The 22,032-nt window shown below is 33.5% G+C and overlaps 2 protein-coding genes across 3 annotated transcripts in view; one reads left to right on the forward strand and one right to left on the reverse strand.

Annotated features, from left to right (window-relative positions):
* The window catches only part of LOC134251136 (U3 small nucleolar RNA-associated protein 6 homolog), a 62,826-nt gene that overhangs the window by 26,374 nt on the left and 14,420 nt on the right, over window positions 1-22,032 (forward strand). Inside the window, exon 15 of the mRNA XM_062733495.1 lies at window positions 21,786-21,880. Within this exon, the coding sequence (XP_062589479.1) occupies window positions 21,786-21,880 (95 nt within the window). The remainder of the gene's footprint in view (window positions 1-21,785; window positions 21,881-22,032) is intronic.
* LOC134251133 (uncharacterized) lies at window positions 1,919-15,296 on the reverse strand. Of its 2 annotated transcripts, none has more exons than XM_062733491.1 (2): window positions 15,113-15,296; window positions 1,919-3,659 (listed from the first exon to the last, which is right to left on the reverse strand). In XM_062733491.1, the coding sequence occupies exon 2, from the start codon at window positions 3,571-3,573 to the stop codon at window positions 2,590-2,592; it is 984 nt and encodes a 327-aa protein (XP_062589475.1). In that variant the 5' UTR covers window positions 3,574-3,659; window positions 15,113-15,296; the 3' UTR covers window positions 1,919-2,589. The 2 variants fall into 2 exon arrangements, with proteins under 2 accessions (XP_062589475.1, XP_062589476.1); XM_062733492.1 differs by lacking the exon at window positions 15,113-15,296 and adding an exon at window positions 6,261-6,542.

Below are 22,032 nucleotides of genomic sequence, written 5' to 3' on the forward strand. Positions count from 1 at the left end.
CTCTGTCAATTGAGAAGAGAGTTTCGGATTCTGTCACTGTATCTTTTTTCTGTCACATCATTCAGTTCCTAAGCCCTGGTAACAGGGACGGTCCATTATTAGGGCCACAGGACATTTTATCAGTTTTCTAAAAAGATGTCCTGCTCCTTTTGCCTATCAATGGCTCTCTCTGCATGTGTGGAAATGAAATCATCAACATAAAGTTACGCCTAATATACTCCGTATGAGAATCACCTCTCGTGGACAATGTAGCCGAATATATTATCCTTTTCACAGGATAATAAATTGGGCAGGTTTATTAAAATAATTCTATTCCTTTCAAATTCTTGACTTCTTCATATGAAATATGTGAAAAGAGTATAAGGTAAATACTTTCCCATGTTTTTCTTAGAGAGAATATAGCAATCTTTTCAGAATTTGTAACATTAAGGGTCCACATCATATCAAACCGAAGTGAAAAAAAATCTGTTGGTAATATTTCTTGATATATTAGCCATGCCCACATTTTCTATGAGATCACCCAGGTTAATTTTTCCACTGTGGGGGTCAACTGAGTTCCCACTTTTGTATCGTATAGTATTAGATTTTTTTATCAGCCTCGGGCCCTGAATATCTCCATAAAGAGTCAATTGTTTTGGTTTGTATAGAGTTACCATCTCCACAGTATCTGATAGCTTTAGTAGGGTGTAGGAAATCAAATAGGACTTTATCAAATCTCCGATACAATCTAACGTTGTTACACCGTTCATAACATCTTTATTTTAGAAATGAAATCATTTGTAATTGTCTGAAATTTACACTCTCTAACTAGAAATAAAAATTCATTCATGGTTATGAGAGTTGAATTTCACACTTGCTCTAGCTTTTGATAGTGCTTTGTATAGTGAGTTTTTCACACAAAATTGCCCGCATATGAAGAATTAAAATATCAAAGATTTTGCAAGAAGTAAAAAGAAAAAACAAAGTCAGTAAATATTTAACTCAAGTTTTTCTCTTTAAGTATGAATACTGAATATTTTTTTTTGAAAGAGTTCACCATTTAAAAATTAATTTTTTAGTTATAGCCATATTTGGATGTAAACAGACAATAATATAATTGTGTAAAGAAAAAAGCAGAGTGAAAAAATACCTAAAAAAATAATTAAAATAATGTTTCACAAATGTGTTTTTTACAAAAATTTGAATCCACATTTTTTGGCAAAGAAAGAATTTTTAAGGAGGCTCATTGCTTAAATTAATTAATTTGGTAAAAATGAACCAAAAATTAACCTATAAAATGAAACATGGAGATTGAGAGGATTCCATTGTGGTGAGACTAAAGTATGGCAAGATCTCCTTAGTCTTGTTTTTCTCAATGACAAAAATATTTAGTGGTAATAGGTTTTTAGACTATCAAGCTTGAAATGTTTTTGAAATTTAAATTTCATACAAGGGAGAAATGATGGATGTTATACAAAACTTTTCATGGAGGATGATCACATAAGGTTGATAAAAAGGCAATTTAATTGGCCCTTCTGGCTCTGTATGCTCGATATATCCGCATGCATTTTATATCTCCGACATCAAAAAGTCAATTTGGAAAAGATTAAATTTTATTGAATTTTAAATGATTTGTGTGTAAGTTAGAAATGTTTAATTTTGTGCAAAATACGTATGTTTTGTCACGGTTGACCAAGGAACGAAATCCCAGACAGATGAAATCGATCAGAAATTTTTCAAATTTTAAACTGGGTGTGTGTGTCACACAAAACTGATATGATATTATACCCTGGTCTCCTTGCTTTTGGTTTGTGTTTTTAAATTTGCCTTGTGGTTTTTTGAATCGTGCTATAAATGCCAGTCTACTTCACACTGCATTAACCTAATCCTCAACAGACACATATGTCCATCAAAAACTAGAATAAAAAATCTACATAAAAAGAGTTTCTCCTTATTTATTTCACGCTTCTTTATGAAGCTGAATAATTCCTGGTTCAAATAATTAGCATAGAAATTATGAAAAATATACTCTTCATTCATCACTGCCACTCATTTCAAAGTTACATCACATTTACCTAACAGAAACATTATGTTTCTTCTCCATCATCATAACAAAAATCCTTTTTAGTTTGTGTCTTTGAGTAAAAATGGATTGTTCGCTGGACAATCGTCACAAAGACTGTATTTTGATTGTCATCACAACCATTTACACAACACGTGAATTCCGGCATCGAAATAAAATTGTCCAGGAAACGAAACTTTCTGTCTAAACTGACACAAAGTGAAAGTAGATCATCAGACATTTTCTATTTATCACAGACTTGGTCCTGTTAAATACCCGGAGAGCTGGGTTTTCTCTTTTCCTTGCGGATTTCCAGAGGTTCGAAATTATATAGGATTTCTTGTTTGATTTTTATTCTGCAGTCTGCAGATTCACACAAAATAAATATTGTCAACAGCATGTACTTGCTTTGTAAGCTAAATGGATACATCCTGTCTGAAAATTGCACAAGGATATCGCCTCACTGAAATATTAATCCTCTACTCAGAGAAACACTGAACAAAATCACATCTCTATCACAATATTCCATTTAGAAAATACTCCATGTTTCATACAACAGAATATGACATACGCGGGGTGTTTGCTGGGTAGTGATGGAGAGGGGTATGTACCATAGCAGTCGTCATAGTCAATGGTCTACACTGCTGAGAGATAGAAGGAATATGGTTAAGTTTAACATCTGTCTCTATTTGCTGCAGATCTATGGCCTCCGGGGTACTTTTTCTGTAGGAGGGTTGCGGTGGTAGGAGATCTATGGTTGATGGAGATGAGTTACTTATAAATGTCATGGTAATAGGATCAAGTTTTGTACAGGAAGGGGATGGAGTTTGATGAATGGCGGATGAGGACCTTTCACTAGCTTTCCTCCTGGAGGAAGGACGACTGTTTCTATGTTTAGACTGTCGACTAGAACTGCGATAAAAGTCACAGTTGGAATTTGATCGGTGACTTGGACTGGGTTGTTTTGAAGAACACCCTTGTTGCACAGTCATTGTTAGACTTTCTCTATGAGATTTTATAGGTTTGAACAGAGGCATGTCTTGAGTATTGCTATTTTGTGCACTATGTAAGTATTGTCCAGATCTGGAACTGCGAAATCCAGAATCCTCGGAATCCGTTGAGGACTGTGAATACGGTCGCTCTCTCTCGTATCGGTACTGTCCCTCACTGAGATCTGACATCCCGCTGTCGTTACACGTCTGATACAGCTGAGGGTTGTTGGGCTGGTCTGGTGATAATTCACCAGTTGCCTCGTACGCCTCATTGTCCCTCTCACTCAGTAGTCTGTCCTTCTGTTTAAACTGTTTGGACTGTCTGCTCCACATGGGAGGGAGAGGAGGGGGTGGGGGAGCGTAGGCCCCATGGAGTTTCCTCAGTCGTCCATGGGGGTCATGCTTCTTTGTCATAATTTCTCGTCGTATCCTGAACTTTCGCATGCAGTAGATGAAGACGATGAAGAGAGCGATGGTGATGATACAGGGAATAAGGATTCCGAGGAAGAATAGATAATTGACGGTCATTGCATTGGTCATGCTGAGTGGCTTTCAGTAGTGTCTGTCCCGGACTTTGTAGCCATACTGTGAGGTCAGGCGGTGGCGAGGTTGTCTGAAACATTCACCTGGAGAAAGAGAAAAACAGAATATAATCCCAGATTAGGCTATCACAGATTTATTGTCATCACAAAGTATAATGCTGATCTGCAAACAGATTACATGTTTAATCCAGCATTACTTAGGGCTTCAGAAAATACATGATAAGAAGATAGAGCCTTATCCAGCGGAATCCTGACCGACCACAGCATATCCTTATTTGTGAAAAATGGGGAAAAAATCATACTTGACCTATTTCAATAATTTTTTTGAGCGGAATAAAATATTTTTGTCGTCAGTTATTGATACGGTCCATTCCCAATGCAAATTTACCTTTCAAAAGTGAAATTTACTCATACAGATATGAGATTATATTCGAGATAAACCAATTAGATGCCTGGCTGCTCTTTAGACTTTTTATTTCTTTATTATGTTTTTGTCACATAATGCCTTCTCCTCATATCTTAATGCTGCCTTCAATAATTTCTCCATCTTGCATCTGTGAAAAGGAGTCATTTCAATTTTCAAATCAAAAAGGGGAGATTTAAGGTTGTGCAGACTTATGCATAGATTTGGGGTATTGAAATGTTTGTTGAGGTACCCAGGCAGAAAGATTTCACTGAATATGTCTCGTGACCATAAATCTAACAAAGCGCAGCAGTATAATTACACTGTACATCTCTCAGCCTGGTAAGTTCGGCAGGTGCTCACTCTGACTAATTTAACCAGGGGTATAAGAGCCAGACACAGGTTAGGGGTGGAGGTCAGGGATAGGGGAGGGGCGGGGGAAAATAGGGAGCTTTAATTAGTTAATTTCTCAGGGAAAACGCAAGTCTTTGCCTGACTAGATTGAAGTTTGATCGTATCATTTCATGTAAAGTTAGACAGGCTCTTTGTTGTAATGGGTATTACTACACTGCACATAGGAGTCATAGATAATCATCAGATGCATTATTGGAGAGTTTCGTTTTCACCATTTCATTGACGGCAAATACACGTAACTTTACCATGTAGCCTTCCAAATATTACACAGATTTTTATTCTTATGAATATAATGCATATACTGTGCACAATTTGGTATTATAATATGACTTTAATGGAATGTTTTTAAAACAAAACACAGGAAAAGATCTATTGATAAGATTTCACAAAAAAAGATATTTGAGAGCGGTGCTTTGTTTAAATATAGCCATTTACATTTTGGGATAGTTTTTCCTCTCAAAGTTGCTTCTTTCTGTTAAGGTGAAATACATAAATACAGAATATTCTTCCAAGCAGAATTTCAATACGTGTATATAATTGAAGTGGAAAATATTTATCTATTCGTTCTCCATAATTTTTGTTCATTTTTTTTCCTCAACAAAAAAAAACCTTTATTTTATTTGAGCAATATTTTTTTTTCTGATGACTTTTTTTTCTAGATGATTCTGGTAAACTGCTTAGAAGGAAAGGGAAAAAAAGGAAAATATTTTAAAACAGGGGCCTTTTTATCTGTTATCTTCCATAAATAATGAATGTATTCGGAGCAAAACAGACAACACTTCGTTCCCTGAAGCCATGTACACACAGCAGATATGCGTTGTTTCCAGCGAGGACTGGTGAATTTTATCCTAATCTGTTGTAAGCTCTTCCTTTTATATCTCTACATTTGGAATACAAAAACCTTTTTTTCTTGCAATGACACACAGCAATTTTAATGACAAGAAATTGTCTGTCCTCATGCAAAGTTTTTTTCTTAAAATTTTTTCTTGCGTACAAAGACTTTTTATTCAATTAAGTTTGATGATAGGAAAAAAATTGATGAAATTTCTACCTGTCATATTTTATTAAAGATGATTTTAAAATTGCTTGACAATGTTATTGTTAGAGTACCATCAGATGGGCCTTTGTTAGAGAGGCGGTTTTTCATTCCGTTTCTCTATTTAACAATTATTTGTCTTTTATTTTCATTGCGATGGTTACCCCCATTACCTTATTCCTTACAGTGTATGAAAATTCGGAGGGTTTAAATGTAATTTAATCTCGGAGACATTGTCAGAACATTTTTCCTTTCGGGGAGGCGAGTCTTGAAAAAGTGCTGTTGACTTTGCCATTACAAACTGTTTGCACAAATTTAAATCTAAAATCCTACATAATAACCAGCTTTTGTGTGAGAAAGCAATGCTTTCATATTTAAAAAAAAAATTCAAGGCTTTTTCCCTTGTTTTGTTTGAGTCGCATTGAAAGAAAAAACCTTTTCAATTTTACACTCTGTTCGTAAACTTTTGCATTTCTAAAACTGTCTCTCCCATTATGTGATAAGATTACAATAAAAACATTTAAATAAATCGCTAAAGAATCTGTGTTGAAAGTCTTATTTTTTTGTTGGTATTTAGTTCAAATCCATTTACACCTGAAGGACTGCACCTACACCAGAAATCCTCCATTTTATTCATGATTTTGACTTTGTTAACGACAGATCAATCAAATGTATCGACTTCTGATTTCAGAGCCTTTTCTCTCCTTTGTTAACTCAAAGAATCATCAGCCATCCATGGCAAATGATCAATTCGATTTCATTAACCTACTTAATTTCAGGCTACTTCTTAATTAATCATTTCCTTAGTTAATGAAAAGTTAACACATCTTACCTGAATTTTTTTTTTACATTTATAGATGAGAAATTTAGGAACAATAAGTCTATCCCTCAACTTTAAGTTCCAGTTTTTTTGTCCCTCGGTAGAAATCTAACATGCTTTTCCTCAAACACAAAACTATAGCACTGATCAATAAGTCTACCTATATATCCACAATAGTTTAGTCCCGGAGGATGATACATGAATGAATGCCCCACTCAGCAAGTCCAGAGCAACTGAAAACGATCCATGCGCGTCTCTTGTTCCAGCCCCTTTAAAACACGCTACCTTTTACACCTAGACTGTGCGGTGTGACGTTGTGTTCAGTGATAAATGGTACACAAGGTGATGTACGTGCTAAAAATACTCGTTAAAATCTTATCTTTTCAATCAGACTAATTTTTCAAAACTTTATTCACTTGAAAATCCAGGTAAACATATTTTGTAGAGAGAGATGATATCATGGCTTTAAAAGACATTTGAACCGCTTTGACATATCTTAATTTCAATACACCATTTAGAAGTCAAAAAACCAATTGAAAAAAAAAATCCTTCAGAATTAAGATGAAATTCTTGTAAAAATAATCCTAGATTTTTTTTTTTTATTTAATTTTGGACTGAAGAGTAACTTTAAGCATTAATTTTGACTGGTTAAGCAATAAACATGGTACTAAGAGTGCAAGAGAATACATAATGCTACCAAATGATGATGTGTATTATATAAATTATTACAAACAGTAATTAGTCATAGAGATTCTTCCCACCTGGAACCCCTCGGGCCATATAGTTAAGCCCCGTTCTCACCTGCACAGTTTTGGGAAGGCAATACCTTCTCATTAGGGATAATTTCTCAAAAGTTTGTGAAGAATCAATATTTGCAAAAGATCTATATTCTGGACATTGTACACAAACCATGTTTGCAGTCTGGTACACCCAAACAAAGACGAAACGCTATACCCAGAATGATGTTTTTGAAAAGAAAGAAAACATCTTTTAAATCAGTTTAACAGTAGCTGATGTATTTTGATAGTAAGCTCAGAATGACTAGAGAACTTCAACTAGTTTAATTTTATTGAAATCCCCTCATTCAAAGACTTTATATTTTCACACACTATAACACTGTGTGTTTTGTCTGGTAGCAGATCTAACAATTTCTTTTTTATTTATCCCCCTCCCAAGTCTTGTAGCTGTGTTACCATTGTAAGAAACATTGTGGTATTGATTGTGAAATGGTCTCATTGATTGCATTAATGTTTGTGTAAACATTTTGATAAGAAAATAGGCTTAGCCCAGCGAATTTTGATAACCCATAGAATCCCCTCTCTTATTTGGCAGCTCACTGATTGATTTTACTTAATTGGTTTTGATTGATACGAAAACAATTTGGTCAGTCTTAACAACAAATTTATAGGGTCTATTTGGGGCCATCAGAACTTTATTTGGGAAAACTTTTACCACTTTAAACTTCAATTGAATAGATTTAATTAATTGATTAAAGGCTTTTCTTTGGTAAGTGAAACCTTGTTTTATCAGGCTGATCTTTCGCTTCTGGACAATCTGTCACTTTTGGGCTGTTTTGACAACTACAGAATGGTCACTTAGTCTCCGTAATAAAAGTGATTCATGAATTTATATCCCCCTTTATTCGCAAATTAAAAACCAAAACAATTCAACCACAGGAAATTGTGAAATATGGTAGATTAGAAAGAATTGAAAAGAAAATCAAGTCATGAACTTACCATAACGTAAAAAATATCCCTTATTCACCACAGTAATTAAAGAAAAATATCCTGAGTGCATTAGATGTAACTCTGACATAAGTAAGCTTCCAGAACTACTTTAGACTGTGTAGACTAATCAGTTGTCAGTTTGAGTAGCTTAAAATCAGAAGAAGGAAGCAGTACTATTATACTTATTATCAGGACCTGGTCAGTTTTGGGAAGTACCTGTGAAAACAGGTAGACAATCACTCCAGAGGCTACGAAACAGCTGTTTATTATGTCACTCAAACTAATAGTACATAGTGTCAAGTCATATTACTGCAGTCAGTGATCTCCCCTTTGATCTCTGGGTTATCTACCTTGATTATACAGACTAGTTAGTCCAGATAGACTGGTCAATTAGAAGGGAATAAATTGGATTACTCTGATCTTTGTTACCTGTCCAAGACACTTTTAGTTATTTATGAAGTCTTGATCATGCACTGCCTTATGTAATTATTATATCAGACAAATTTTATTGGCCAATTTACTAAATATCAAATTTTACAAGATATCAAGGAGATAAACATTTAGCACTTTTTAAGCCTGTACAATTTTTGAATGCCTTTTTGTGAAGTTGATGAATTATGTAATACAGTATGTTGGGGGGAAATTAGTTTCTGCTTTGATATGATGTGATATGATTCTTTTAAATATGCAAATCAGAAATTCTATCTCTCATGCGGTGCTTGGAGCTATGTCATGTTTTTGTAGATGAAACTGATCAAAGAAAAGAGATAAAAAGAAACATGGATTTCTTTTAAAAAACACCTTGTCCAGGCATTTTAATTTGGTATGGGACACTTTTCTGCAAAACTTTAAATCTTAACTGTTTGGGAAAACTTTAAAGTGATTTTATATTAAGGAAACAAAATTCACCTCAGACTTAGTGTAAGTTTGAATTATAAGAAAATTTTAAAATCATTTTTTCAGAACTTTTTTTTAACTTTCAAGGAAATCTTGATTTTCAGCAGAACATCAATTGATTTACAGTTAAAAAACTTTTTTGACCTTACTTGACTTTAAATTGCCTTGTTGAACTATACCAGCAATTTGTGCTGGGCGTTTGACACCATGAGATAATTGAGGGTTGTAACAATATTTTTACAGTACAAACTGTAATTACTGCTCAGAGCCTTTTAGAGTGGGGGCTCTACAACAATGTCATAAATTTCTCACACAAAAAACGAGACCCTATCTGGGGACAAAGTCAATAAAAAAAAACCTTGTTTGTCCATTCATCCCCTTTACTTCTAACACCAGTGTGACAAAAGTCTTGAATAACAAGGAAATGCTTTTGATATAAAATGAAACATTGAAGTTTGTTTTATCAAAGTTCACTTTACAATTTTTTAAGGGGATGACATGTTTGTAATTTCTCTCAGGGTGGAGAATCATGTTTATTATATTTTTAAATTAATTTTTTTTATTATGAATAATGTAAGATTGATATAGATTTAGAAGTCAATTAAGTTTATACTAAAGATTTTTGTTTACATGTGGTTTAGACAATCATATTAATTTTCAATTTGTAGAGGCTTAAGAAAACTAGGATATTTATAAATAAAAAATGAAGCCTGTCAGTTAAAGACTCAGTAACCATATCAACAAAAGCCAGCCTCACTTTGATCTTGTCTGCCATGTGACACCAATACACCAATAAAACATAAGGATGTTTAGACCTGTTGAATGTGGATCAGCACCTTAATGTATAAAATACAAGACCACATGGCCACACCCAGCATTACAGACTCCAGAAACAATTAAAAAGAGTTAAGATACACATTTGTCAGAGAGTTACAAGGGGCCCAAAATTAAAAATAAAAATTTATACAGTGTTTGAAAAGTATAATGTTTCTTTCAGGTGCATTTAAAAATATATTAATCAAAACACAGGCCTTTAGATTGCTAAGGAAAAATTTGAGGTGTATCTTTACTTTTACACCAACAATTTTTTTAAGCAATCTAAAGGCCTGTGAATTAAAATTATAAATTGTGATGTATTCTGCAAAATTAATTTTCCAGATAAATATAATCTATTTTGGGATGGGTTAAATGGTAATTGTATTTAATCTTGAATGTCCAATTTTAACTGTACTTCAGTGTTTCTTGTGGAGAAATTAAGCCAGTAAATTATATTTTCAAAGTTATCAGACATTGTCATACTCCACAGAATATTAAAGATAGTGGGAGGCAATAAACTACCATATTATAACAGTGTTAGAAAGATCATTAATGATTTTACATGAAGGGGATGATATAAGTCTTTCATCATGACTACCCCACCACCCAACTGATCACAGCAACACAGGAGAGAGACAAGGTTAGGCCCTCAGAGGTTGTAATAATCAGGACATTCCAAGATAGAAAGGACATTCTCTTGTTATAACGGAGGTTCCACGCATTGATTCAGTCAGTAGTGTTACGAAACATTACAGAACTGTACTGCAATAGCGCCAACAATTTCTTAATTAAATATATTCGGTAGAAATTGGTCCTTCAGGAATGCTAGCATTTTGTCAAAGGACACAGATTGAGAAGAGAAAGAGTTTTAAATTTCTGCCTGTCGAGACAAAGATTTTTAAATACTGACGTCATGTGGCTGTTATTGCGATAAAAAGTCGCAAATATTTGAAGTTTGAACCCTTGTCTGAAATCACTTTACCACACGAAACTCTTGATTTCTGCTTTTGTCTCATCAATAGAGATAAATGCACATAACATAAAAATTCTATTGCCAACAAAATTCTTTATCAGCAAGATAAATTGCTATTTGTGTGAAGTTGCTTTCCTGTATTTGGGGGTATCACTAGATAACGTCCCAGCGGGGAGGGACCAGTTATCAACCACCACACAAACCGGTACACCGCCCAGCGGGAACCACATTTAACGTCGCTGTCTGTCTGGTAGCGGGGTCCACGTTAAATCAGCACCAGGCAACATGGACCACCAGGCTGTAGTTCTCAGAGACAGTTACCAATGGCAGTCTCATCCGGTACAGGGAATTCTGTCAGGCCTTATCTTATAAGATCTTAGCATCACCAGGTAATTTGTCTGGAGCTGATATCATCCCTCTACCTGCTGCAGAGGTGTAGAAATCTATAGGTCACATCAGAGACACTGTCATAAAACCCTCCTCTTATCACTGAGTACAGGGCTGGGAGGGTCAACTCAGGTGAATTTATGTAGGTGCCTTTTGTGGAATTTTGTGTTTCTACCACAGTAGACAAGCATTTAAGCCCCCCTCCCCCCTCCTTCCCCTTCAAGTTCATTGTATTTTCATTCAATTTGCAGTTTTGAATTAAATTTCAGCAATTTTAAAATCAAAAATGATTTTATCCGTCTATCATAAATTATATTGAAAACAAATAAACATGTACATTTTTTGTACAATATATTTCAAAACCAAATGGATAAATTCCAAAAAAAAAAGAAAGAAAGATTAATATAAATTAAATAAAAGATTGTGTTACAGTGAACCTTCAGATATCCGGACGCCAGATATCCGGATGCTTCAGTATCCGGACGAATTTTCATCGGGACGGAATTTTAAAATGTTATTTTGTTTTGTTAACTAGTGATTCAGGTATCCGGACGCTTCACATATCCGGACAAATTCACTGGGAACCAAAGTGTCCGGAAAAATGAGGGTCCACTGTATTTTGTTTTTTCCTAAATAAATACAAATTATTAAATATGTATGAAGTATTTTATTTTCTCATTGATAAAAGTTCATGACATAGTCAAGTTTGACAGCTGTGCACAAATTAGGTTAAACTCTACATAAAAAAAAAAATATTTTTTACATTTTCTCCTAATCTAAATTGTCTGTTAGTATGGATTCTATTTTTTATTAATTTTAATGGGGTGATTTAGCAGTTTTTTTGGTTGACAAAGTGAAGTAGTTGAGTTGGAGGCTTATAGCAATAAGTAGTAGCCAATGCTCTGTGTTCGTAAAACTTGTATCTAACACCAGAGTGCAGGCAGCCTGCAGACACATTTACTAACCCTTACTGTTTAATTTGCCAGGAATTGATTTAATGGTCCAGAATAGATTCTCTGAAATGTTTTTTGCCCACTGTGTGAAGTAACAAAACAATAATGAATATAGTAAACAAAAAGAAGGGCAGTTATTAGTGTGTTCTGTTGATAATTCTCTTTGATATAAGCCGACAGGGTTTGAATTTCATTTTCTGATTCTCACATGGGTAATATTTGCTAATTGCTGTTTACGATTAATTTGACTACTTCAAATATATATGCTTGGAAGTAAAACCACAGCTTTTGTTTGCAGGACATTTTGTTTTCTATAAAAGACATGGTTTACTTATTTGTGCAAGGTTAGTGTAAATATTAAACAGGAACTAATAAAACAGGTGAAATTTAGATTTGTGTGAAATGTCAGAACGGTTTCCGATGTGTAACAATGGTTATTGCCGTAGACTTGGCTAATCAAAGATTGAAATAATTGCTTTTTTATTTAAAATGTCATGAATAATATATCAAACAAAACTGATAAGATATTTTGCAAAACAAATACATTTTTGTTTAGTGATATGATTTTTCCTCATTATAAGTCCTTTTTTAAATTTGCTCCTTTTTATTGAAATGGATAAAAACCAACTAGAAACCAAAATTTTGATTTCTATTCATATTTAATGCTAAAACTTTAAATGCATTTAAGCATTGCTATTTGTAGTCAATGATTTAGAATTAATTTGAATTGTTTATTTTCAAAAGACTGGAATGTTGATTCCACCAATTCTCTGAAAATTCACAAAAGAACAACATTATACCTATTTAAATTATTTAGTTTTTAAGCTGAACATGGAGAAATTTGGAGTATTTAAATGTAATGAGATATTGTGGACCGGTTACCCAGTAAGTTAGTCGAAATTGAATATAGATTTTAAAATTTCATGTAGAGCAATTAGCCATTGTAATTTTTACAGCAGCTTTCAATAACAATATCTGACAGCTTCATGCTTACTTTATTACTGCAGGAATATTGATTCTTCATTTTATTGTGGTAAGCAAAAATACTTATAGATTTATTAAAAACTATACCCCATGTTACCTAAGCCGACCTTACATCAGGAATAAAAATGACACACATTCCATAAGGATGTCGTCATACAGGAGAGAGATTACCTGAGCCAGCAGGTGTCGGGGAGCGGGGGTCGGTCGGACACTGAAAGGCGATCAATCTCCCGGCCCAGACACGAGGGGTGACATTGTCGTTTTTCAAAAAATGCAGATAAAAAGATGAGGGTCTGATTTAGCATCCCAGCCTTTTAGGTGCTGACAGAATATGCATTAGATTCACAGTTGGACCAGACTATGATCTAGTATATAATGTTCCAACTTCAAGGAACTTCCAAGTTACCTTTGCTTACTAAGGGGTGGAAAAATGATACTTCATAGTAGGATTTAATTAAAGGTAGCATATGAGAAGAAAAATTAAAGCAAGAATTTAAAAAAAAGGTCAAAAGGGAGTCAGATACCAAAATACATCAGATTTAAGATGATTTGTAGAGTAATCTAGTTTTATTTTGCCTACAGAATGCTTGAAAAATGCATAACAATATACTAATTTTTTTTTAATCTAAAAAATTAATTTACAGTGTGAATGAAAGTTTCTGTAAAAATCTATAGAAAATTATTTTTAAAAAATCTCTTGTAAAGTACATATTAGAGACTATCACTTGTAAGGTGGCTATGAATTATAGTCAGGAAAACTGGAACCTGGGAGTTACCATGGTGATGTTTTTGCAAAAAGTCTTAAGTCATCTTTTTAAACAAAAAAATTAATATTTTTGCACTTTTGATATCACAATAAAAGTATAACTGAGGATCTACTTAAACAAGAACTAATTTATCAAAAATAATTTGAAATGACATGAAAAATTTATATTGCTAGAAATTCGAAATAATGAATGTGTCTGACCGAATGTGTCTATTAGATTTAAAAAAAATGAAATGAAGATTAAATGTAGCTTTATTTTTTTGATGGTTTGATAGCACTTTTAAAATGGAGCAAATTCTTGACTTGAGAGTTAATTGAAATTGCACTTTTCAATTTAATCTGAGCCAAATTAATATTTATTTCATTAGCTTGAGCTTAAAAATATTTCCAACTTGCTGGGTTGTTTTCTTGGAGACACGAGTTAATTTCATAGATATTTTAATCCTCAAGTATTTTGCTGTTTGCATGAGTTAGTTAACAAAAATCTCCTTTTTTTTTTAGAAAGGGGGTTTTTATTGATGGTTAAGTTTATTTTATTTTATCTTGTTCTTCCAAATAGCATTCTTTTGTGGTGCCTTTTGTGCATAGATATTACATACCAAGACAAAAATGCAGACAATTAATTGAAACAGATTCAATATCTCAGAAATTCCTAAAATATTAAAACTCGTAATCAAAATGTGGAAATTTTTTGTTAAATTCATAATAATAAAATAAAATTGTCATTAAATTAAATTTAAAAAAATTAATATATTTTTCATGTGTTCATTTATATATTTACTTATTTTAAAAATAGGAAATATTTCAAAAGTTTTCATACCCTGGCAGTTAGAATTAATTTTTTTATTTATTTTTTTTCCCATCAAGACTTTTCCTAGAAAGAAGTAAATAATATATGTACCTATTATTTTTTGTATATATCATCAAGACTTTTCATAGAAACTGGTATAAAAATTATAAAATACGCAAAAACCTCTCATAAAAAATATTTTTTTGTAGCAATAAAGAAGCTGGCGACTGCATGCTCAGCAGATTTGATATAACAATGTTTTATTGCCTCTTCCCTCAAGTAATAGGTAGTCATGTAATTTTTTTTTTATCATATTGCTTTCCCAGTTTCTCTCTTGATTTAATTATACACAACAAATTGCACAGATTCTATGTCCAATTCCTGAAATCCAATCATATAACTACAGCTGTAAACAGCTCATAAAATTCAACGATTCCTGTCCTTGGAAATTGGCAGCAAGCTCCATCAGACCCAAGAAAAAAAACTGCTGCAATCTATAATTACCTTTACAACAAGACATTCTGTAATCCCATTACACAGGTATCCCCCTGACCCGGGGGACCTTATTTACCTGTAGATAGGGGGGTCCCGATGAGTACACTCCCATTATGTGTATCACTAGGCCAGGTAAACTACACGGTCAGTGGTCCACAACAAACTAAAAATCGTCCATTGTCCCGGTGAAATGACCTTACATCACACTGTACATTTTACATGGAGTATACTGTGGGTAATCTGAAACTAAGATGGCATGACTGCAACAACATCGAGTCAATCAAAGCAATAAAACACACCTCTCATGAAACGACCAACCAATCGGGGCTGATGAGCAAATAAAAATCAATTTCTTATGTAAATATTGTCGATATCTCTCCTTGTATTGAACTCTGAAGGGGTAGATGCGTGTATTCAGGTACTGTTTGATTTTCAGATTAAATGTGTATTATGGTCTGCAATTTTCCCCTGAAGGCCATTTGGATAGTCCAGAAAAATTATAAGACATGAAAAATAAACATTTTTTCTTAATCACCCAAAAATAAAGAAATGGGAGAATGATATTTTCCTGTCTGAAGTGCTTCTGGAAATGGAGTATTTATATTGTGTCGTTGTTACTTCAAACACAGTTCATAAATCATCGGGGTTTCTCAAGAGAAACTTTTCTCACACCAATTTGTTGACATATTGTTTGAAAACCTGTGTAAAACTGTTATAAAATTGTTAGAAATGGAGCTTTTAATCAGTAATGCTATATATATTGTCCCATCTTGTGTGAAATGTACACAAAAATGTTATCTCCTGAAACATTATCGGGCATCACAATGTTGTATTACATTAGGTGAGAAATAGCAGAAATCTCACACCTTTTCATAAAGCTGAGTGTCTGATGTAAGAGTCACAGTATATAAAACATTCACTATAAATGTGAACTGCATTTCTGAATCATCAATAAAAATTGATTTTGACACTGTAAATTCATTTATATTAAATTTTAAGGCATATCTTTCTTTGAAATTTCTTAAAGATGTCTTTGCACAGGTAGAATAGAGTCTAATATATTAATGCATTCAGGCATTTAGAGACTGTAATTTGATTATATTTCAATGTGAAGACATAAAGGTGTTTGCTGGGAAAAATAAATTTGGACACAAAAGTTTCTCTAATAAATCAGAGTTTTTGTATTAAATCAAAACCCCGTGTTTTTCAATTGGAAGGAGGTGCCATAATTCCATATTGATTTTCTGTGGTCACCATATTAAACAGAGTGATGGTTGTGAAAAATTTATGTCAACAGACAACACTCAATAAGTGTCTGCAATATTGAAAGAAAAAAAACCTTATACAAAATCTCCTATGCCCACACTTAGCAGAGAACAATTTATTTGAAGATCTACTTTTTAAATTTGAGTAAAAAATTGAACATATTTGTCGTTTTAAATCAAATTCAGGATTAAATTACAAACTAAGATAAAGAAATTCAACATAGAAGTACTTGCGTAAATGTGTGGGGCTTGGCTACTGTTTAATCAAGGGGAGATAATTTGGTAATTTGTTTGGACTGTGCATGGAGTGTGGTCGGGTCTGCACATAAAGAAATCAGGCTGAATGGTTCAATATCAACATGCTTCACTATCAACAATGTTGACGAAGTGTCATGTGCCAAAAAATAACTCAATATGTACAGAGAGGGCTGTTTGGTTTAACTGTTTGCTAATGTTATCATTCTGTTGTCTACAGGGGAAAGTGATATACTCTACATAATACTTGATAAAAAAAAATGAATTCAAAACACCTAATTAATGGGATAATAAAAGTTTGGCTGCATCTCATAAGTCACATTATCAATTCCACTTTGACCAAAAAATAAAGCATTTTTATCTCTACTATGCAAGAGGGTGTATCGCTTACCAAAACTCAGCCAAAAAATCTCTTCTCTGGTACACTTAAATGCATGTTGATATGAGACCGTGTAGGAGTACACATTATATGACATTCCTTGCATTTTATTAGAGTGCAGCACAAAATCTAGGGATTTTCTTTGTAAGACAGTATGGGTGTAACTAATATCTAAAAAGCAGTGGGGCAGTGGGGCTGTATCTAAAAACCCTATGTTAGAGGTAGTGGAGGATTGCCAACATCTGAGTTATCCCCCTTACCTGCCCTCTCCTGTTACACACCTGCTGGGGAGAGAGATAGAATGTCTGAATTAAAGCATTTCCTGACTGACAGTATTTCAGTCTCTAGCTATTAAAATAGAAATCAGAGTCCAAGATTAATATTTGATGGGAATCAATTAGATTTAACACCCAAGGGATTTTATTACTCCTTCAATAAATGTTGAAATTAATATTTAGCTGCATTCATGATAAGCTAGATGAATGATAATACCAGTAAACTGTTGTTAGTGGGGCAGAATGTGGTACATGTAATTTGATGTTAATTAAGAGTAGCTGCATGAATGTACTTTGAGCTATTATAATGCATTCATAAATATACAGGTAGTAATGCAGATAGTGGATTTAACCTTTGGGAAGAATTTAGGATGATAAAGATGAACTGATTTTCAAACAGTACTGGTAATGCCTAATGTATATATAGTCAAGGAATTTCTGCTGAAATAACTATGCTAGTGAATTTAGGTACACAGAAGGCATCTAAGGATCATAAACTCACAGAGAGTTCAGGAGAAAATGGTTCCTTTGTACAAAGAACTTGCAAGACCAAATAGGTCCCTAAACAGAATCATAAACAAGGTTAATGAAGTCAGGAAAGAAGATAGCAACAGAGCCTGCTAGAGGCAAAGCTGTACATCGAATTACCTGAAAACCGTCTACAAAGAAAACGGCATGGCCTGTCGTATAATTAGGACTTCTGTCCATAATTGAATTTAGCAATTAAGGGGAAAAGAAGATAAAGTGAGTGTGTAAATAATTGACAGGTTAATTAATATTTACCATGGTACAGTGGCATAAGAATCCAGGTATGTCTTGGATTATAGGAAAACACTAGTGCCATTGTAAACGTCAATTTCCCTGAGGGAAAATTTTCTGACAAATTTAAGAATTTTGGAATGATTAGAAAGTTGGAAAAGTGTAATTTCTTCTACGTACCTCTTCAGTCTTCATCACTGCCATGTGAAGGCACAGTGAATTTAATTGGACAATTTTTCAGTTGTTGATCAACCCTTGAAATTAGCTTATGCAATCCCATTTTGAGTTTTCTGGTTGAAATTGAGATATATTGATTGGCTCTCCAGCTCAAAACAATTTGTCCACAAGATAATTTAGAACTTTGAAGCATTTGGTAATTGACCTCACAAGGAATTCAATTCCTAGATGCAGTATGCCTTTTTTTGATTTTGACAGTGTTTTGCCAATATTGCATCCAGTTTGCCAAAACAGTTTGGAAAGTTAAAGATTGTGCAAAGACATTTTCAAAGAAAAATTTCAATTGTTTACTAAAACTGCACAAACATTTACAAAGTATTGAAGAAAATCAGTCCATGTTTTCAGTATATGTATGTTTTGCATTAATGTAATAATCCTTGTGAAGTTAGTAGATAAAAGGTATAAAAGGAAGAGTGGGATATGAAGAAATTGAAACATTTAGGCCACAGACCTGGATCTGATAAAGGGAATGTGATGATTTAAATTTTTTTGGTCAATTAACAGTCAGAAATTTGGGATAGTGTTTGGTTTGGACATAAGATGGATTAATCCGAATAACGTCTGCTGGTACAGCAGAATTCACACCACCTGACATCCAAACTACCTTAATGCTGGATTAGGCACTCGAAATGTGGGGGTATAAATTACAGGAGTGATAATTGTAACATTGAATAAAAGTGAGGGTTTCTAAAGGAAACACCGTTGCTCCAGTTTGAGAAATTTGCTCTCTACAGTCGGGTGGGCCACATAATTATTTTTGATTGAATTAGAAAGAAAGAATCCGGACGAAGTCTTAATTTTTGTGTTGGTAATGGGGGTAAGGTGTTTATGGATGTTCAACAGAGGCAAAACACTCAGGAGATGACGTTAATTATTTTATCAACAGAAAAAATCGAAAACCCACAACCAGTTTTTCCTTTGTCTCAAATATGTCTCTAGGGGTTTTTCTTGCCTGAAGAACTATGATAAATGTCATGCCCCCATTAAAAACTAATACAATTACATCCACATGAAGAATAAAGATCTTTTTTGTTTTGTGTCCGGATTAAAGGGTTTAGTCCGATATTTTGATGGTACACAATGACAGAAAATTGATTTCATGTCATTAATTCAAAATTTAAGCATTATTGATGGTTAGCAGAACCAGATCTGGATAAATAGAAAAGAAGATAACTTGGAGAAAAAAAAACAATTGGCTCTACTGTGGTCCTGATTGCTTCGAGTCCGGACTCCATCTAAGGTTGACTTCCTGTTGGTGATGAAAAACAGTAGCGACAGCATTCATCACTCCAGAATCCCAGCATTCAAATGTAATTTCTGGGAATATGAAGATTAATTTGATGTATTTTTCACTCGTTATTTCATTAAGAAAACAGCTCTCTAGAAGTTGACAAGTAATGAATAAAAGTTACACTGAATGAACAACAGTGATTTTTTTTTTCTTCACAGATTAAAAAGACAGAAAGACGATTTAAAATCCAATTAAAATAAATTGTATGAATTTTTTTCTGAAATAGTTTTTAGGATCTGTGGAAATATCTTTTTTTCCTCATTAATGTTGCTTATTTTAACCCTATATTGAGGACTACATCTGCCTGTATTCTCTTGACAACTATGTCTTATTCAATTCTTGTCAAAAGCCTTTCAATAAAATTCACAAGATAATAGCATTACATGATGGCGTTATGTTGCTTCCTTCTGTGAGAGCCCTAAAGCCTCTCCTGGTAGACTTTTGTGGGCATCCATCAGCTGGGATGTTGATTGAAGGGGATGCAACATTTCATTCAGTGAAGTCCTTGGGGGTGAACAGCTTTCTTGATACTACTCATATTTCCGACTTTATTGGTCAGGAAAGCTGCTGACTCCTCTTTTGGAATCAGTCTTTGGTAATAGAATGGACAGCATGGCAAAAACATTTCCATTTATAGAATTGATTTATTGGTCACTTGTGAATCAAAATGTTTTTTCTTCTACAGTGTTCATAATGAGAACTGATGCATTCCTAGAATTTTCTGTACAGTACAATGTATCATTGTTGACATGGCAAAAAGCTGAGGCTTCTTTTACTGTCTTTTATTCAGTTTTATTTTCTACGAATAATCAGATGAAAAATCCCATGAGGAAAGCTTTCTTTCTCTGTTCTGTAATTTGCAAAGGTTTAAGAGAAACTAGTTCTTTCTCAATTCTGTAATTTGCACACTTTTAAAAATAGCAAGCTCTTTCTTTTCTCTGTAATTTGTCAAGTTTTCAGAGAAGCAAGTCATTTCTCTATAAGTTGGAAAGGCCTCTGATAAACAAATTCTTTTTCTTTTATGTAAATATAACAAAAGAAAGTTCTTTCTCTTTTCCGTCATTTGCAAAGGTGTTAGAGGAGCTAATTCTTACTTCATTCTGTAATTTGCAAAGGTTTAAGAGAACATATTTTGTCATTTGCAAAGGATAAGGAGAAACCTTGTTGCCCTATGTCTTCAGTTGATTTGTTGCTTCTATCAGCTATTTCTCTAAAGAACTGGTGACTTGTTGCCCGTATAAGTCCTGTCGAGATGTTGCCACTCATCTGGTATTTCAGTTTCTTAACATTGTTATTATTGCTGCAATTTATCACTAGTCCTCCACCTTCAATAAGTATCTCTGTTTCCAACATTCATCCTAAAAATTCTTTATGTGACTTGTCTATCTTTGTGACACTTCAAGCAGTGGGGTAACTAAGAACTAAAATGTGATATGGCTGTGATTAAACCCCCCCCCCCCATCAACATACACACAAAAAATAAGTACTGTATACCTGACTTATTCAATCATACCAAATTTCATTAATTTTCATTTATTGATTCTTGTTCCTTGCTAACTATGCCTTGTACTTTTGCTTATGGACATTATTTCTTTGCCTTTTGTTTTAGGTGCCATCATTTTTTGAACATTAAAAGTTTTTTATTGTTTGAATCCTTTGGATCCTAACTTGACTGGTGCTGGGTAGGCTAACCTAAAAAAGATTCATTGTACACTTCATTGATCAAACATCGGAACTGTCACATTACAGTTGATGAAAGAGAAGGGATGCAGCACTTTAATGTTAATAAATAATTTTGATGTTCAGCACAGAGGAAACTAGGAATTCAGCTGTTTAATTACAAACATCAATGCCTACAAATCCCTTGATAAGTGTTACACTGACATAGGACTTAAATTATTAGATGTCTATATCTATACTCCATTGATCTTATCTTCCATAATTAATGCATGTTGTAACACTAATTTAATGATGGGTATAAATAAGATTTGCCATTACACTTATATGGGAGAAGGGACATTTTATGAGCTCAGTGCACACAGTACCTCAAGTTTCACATTCCTCTTAAAAAACAAGGTCATATACACTACATGAAACTCTTTTGGCAAAAAGTGTTATTTAGTTTTTGAGATTTTGATTCCTAGAACAAAAGTTAAAAAAAAATGATTGTGAGGAATAATTTGGCTGATTTGTTGTTTACCACATAAATATGAAAGAAATAGTGACATTGATGCATGTATGTAATGTAGTACATAAAATACACTATTATAAATATTTTTTTGCTTCAGATGAGATTTGGAGCCTGTACATTTTGGCCTGTATCAAGATCATTCAATTTGAGAAGAAGTCACCTCTAAGTGAAGATTTTATAGATTTAAACCAGGTAAGTTACTATTGAGCAACTGTCTCTCCATAAAAAAACACACACAGACACACAGACAATAATGAGCTTCCATCATTGGTCTGTGTTTCAATGTGAAATAGTTGTTTGTCAATGTTCTGTTTGTATCCTTAACAAACAAACTGCACAAAATA

The sequence above is a fragment of the Saccostrea cucullata genome, unplaced genomic scaffold (assembly GCF_032062105.1).
Source record: "Saccostrea cucullata isolate Sc308-1 unplaced genomic scaffold, CSIRO_AGI_Scuc_v1 ctg84, whole genome shotgun sequence".
Classification (NCBI taxonomy): domain Eukaryota; kingdom Metazoa; phylum Mollusca; class Bivalvia; order Ostreida; family Ostreidae; genus Saccostrea; species Saccostrea cuccullata.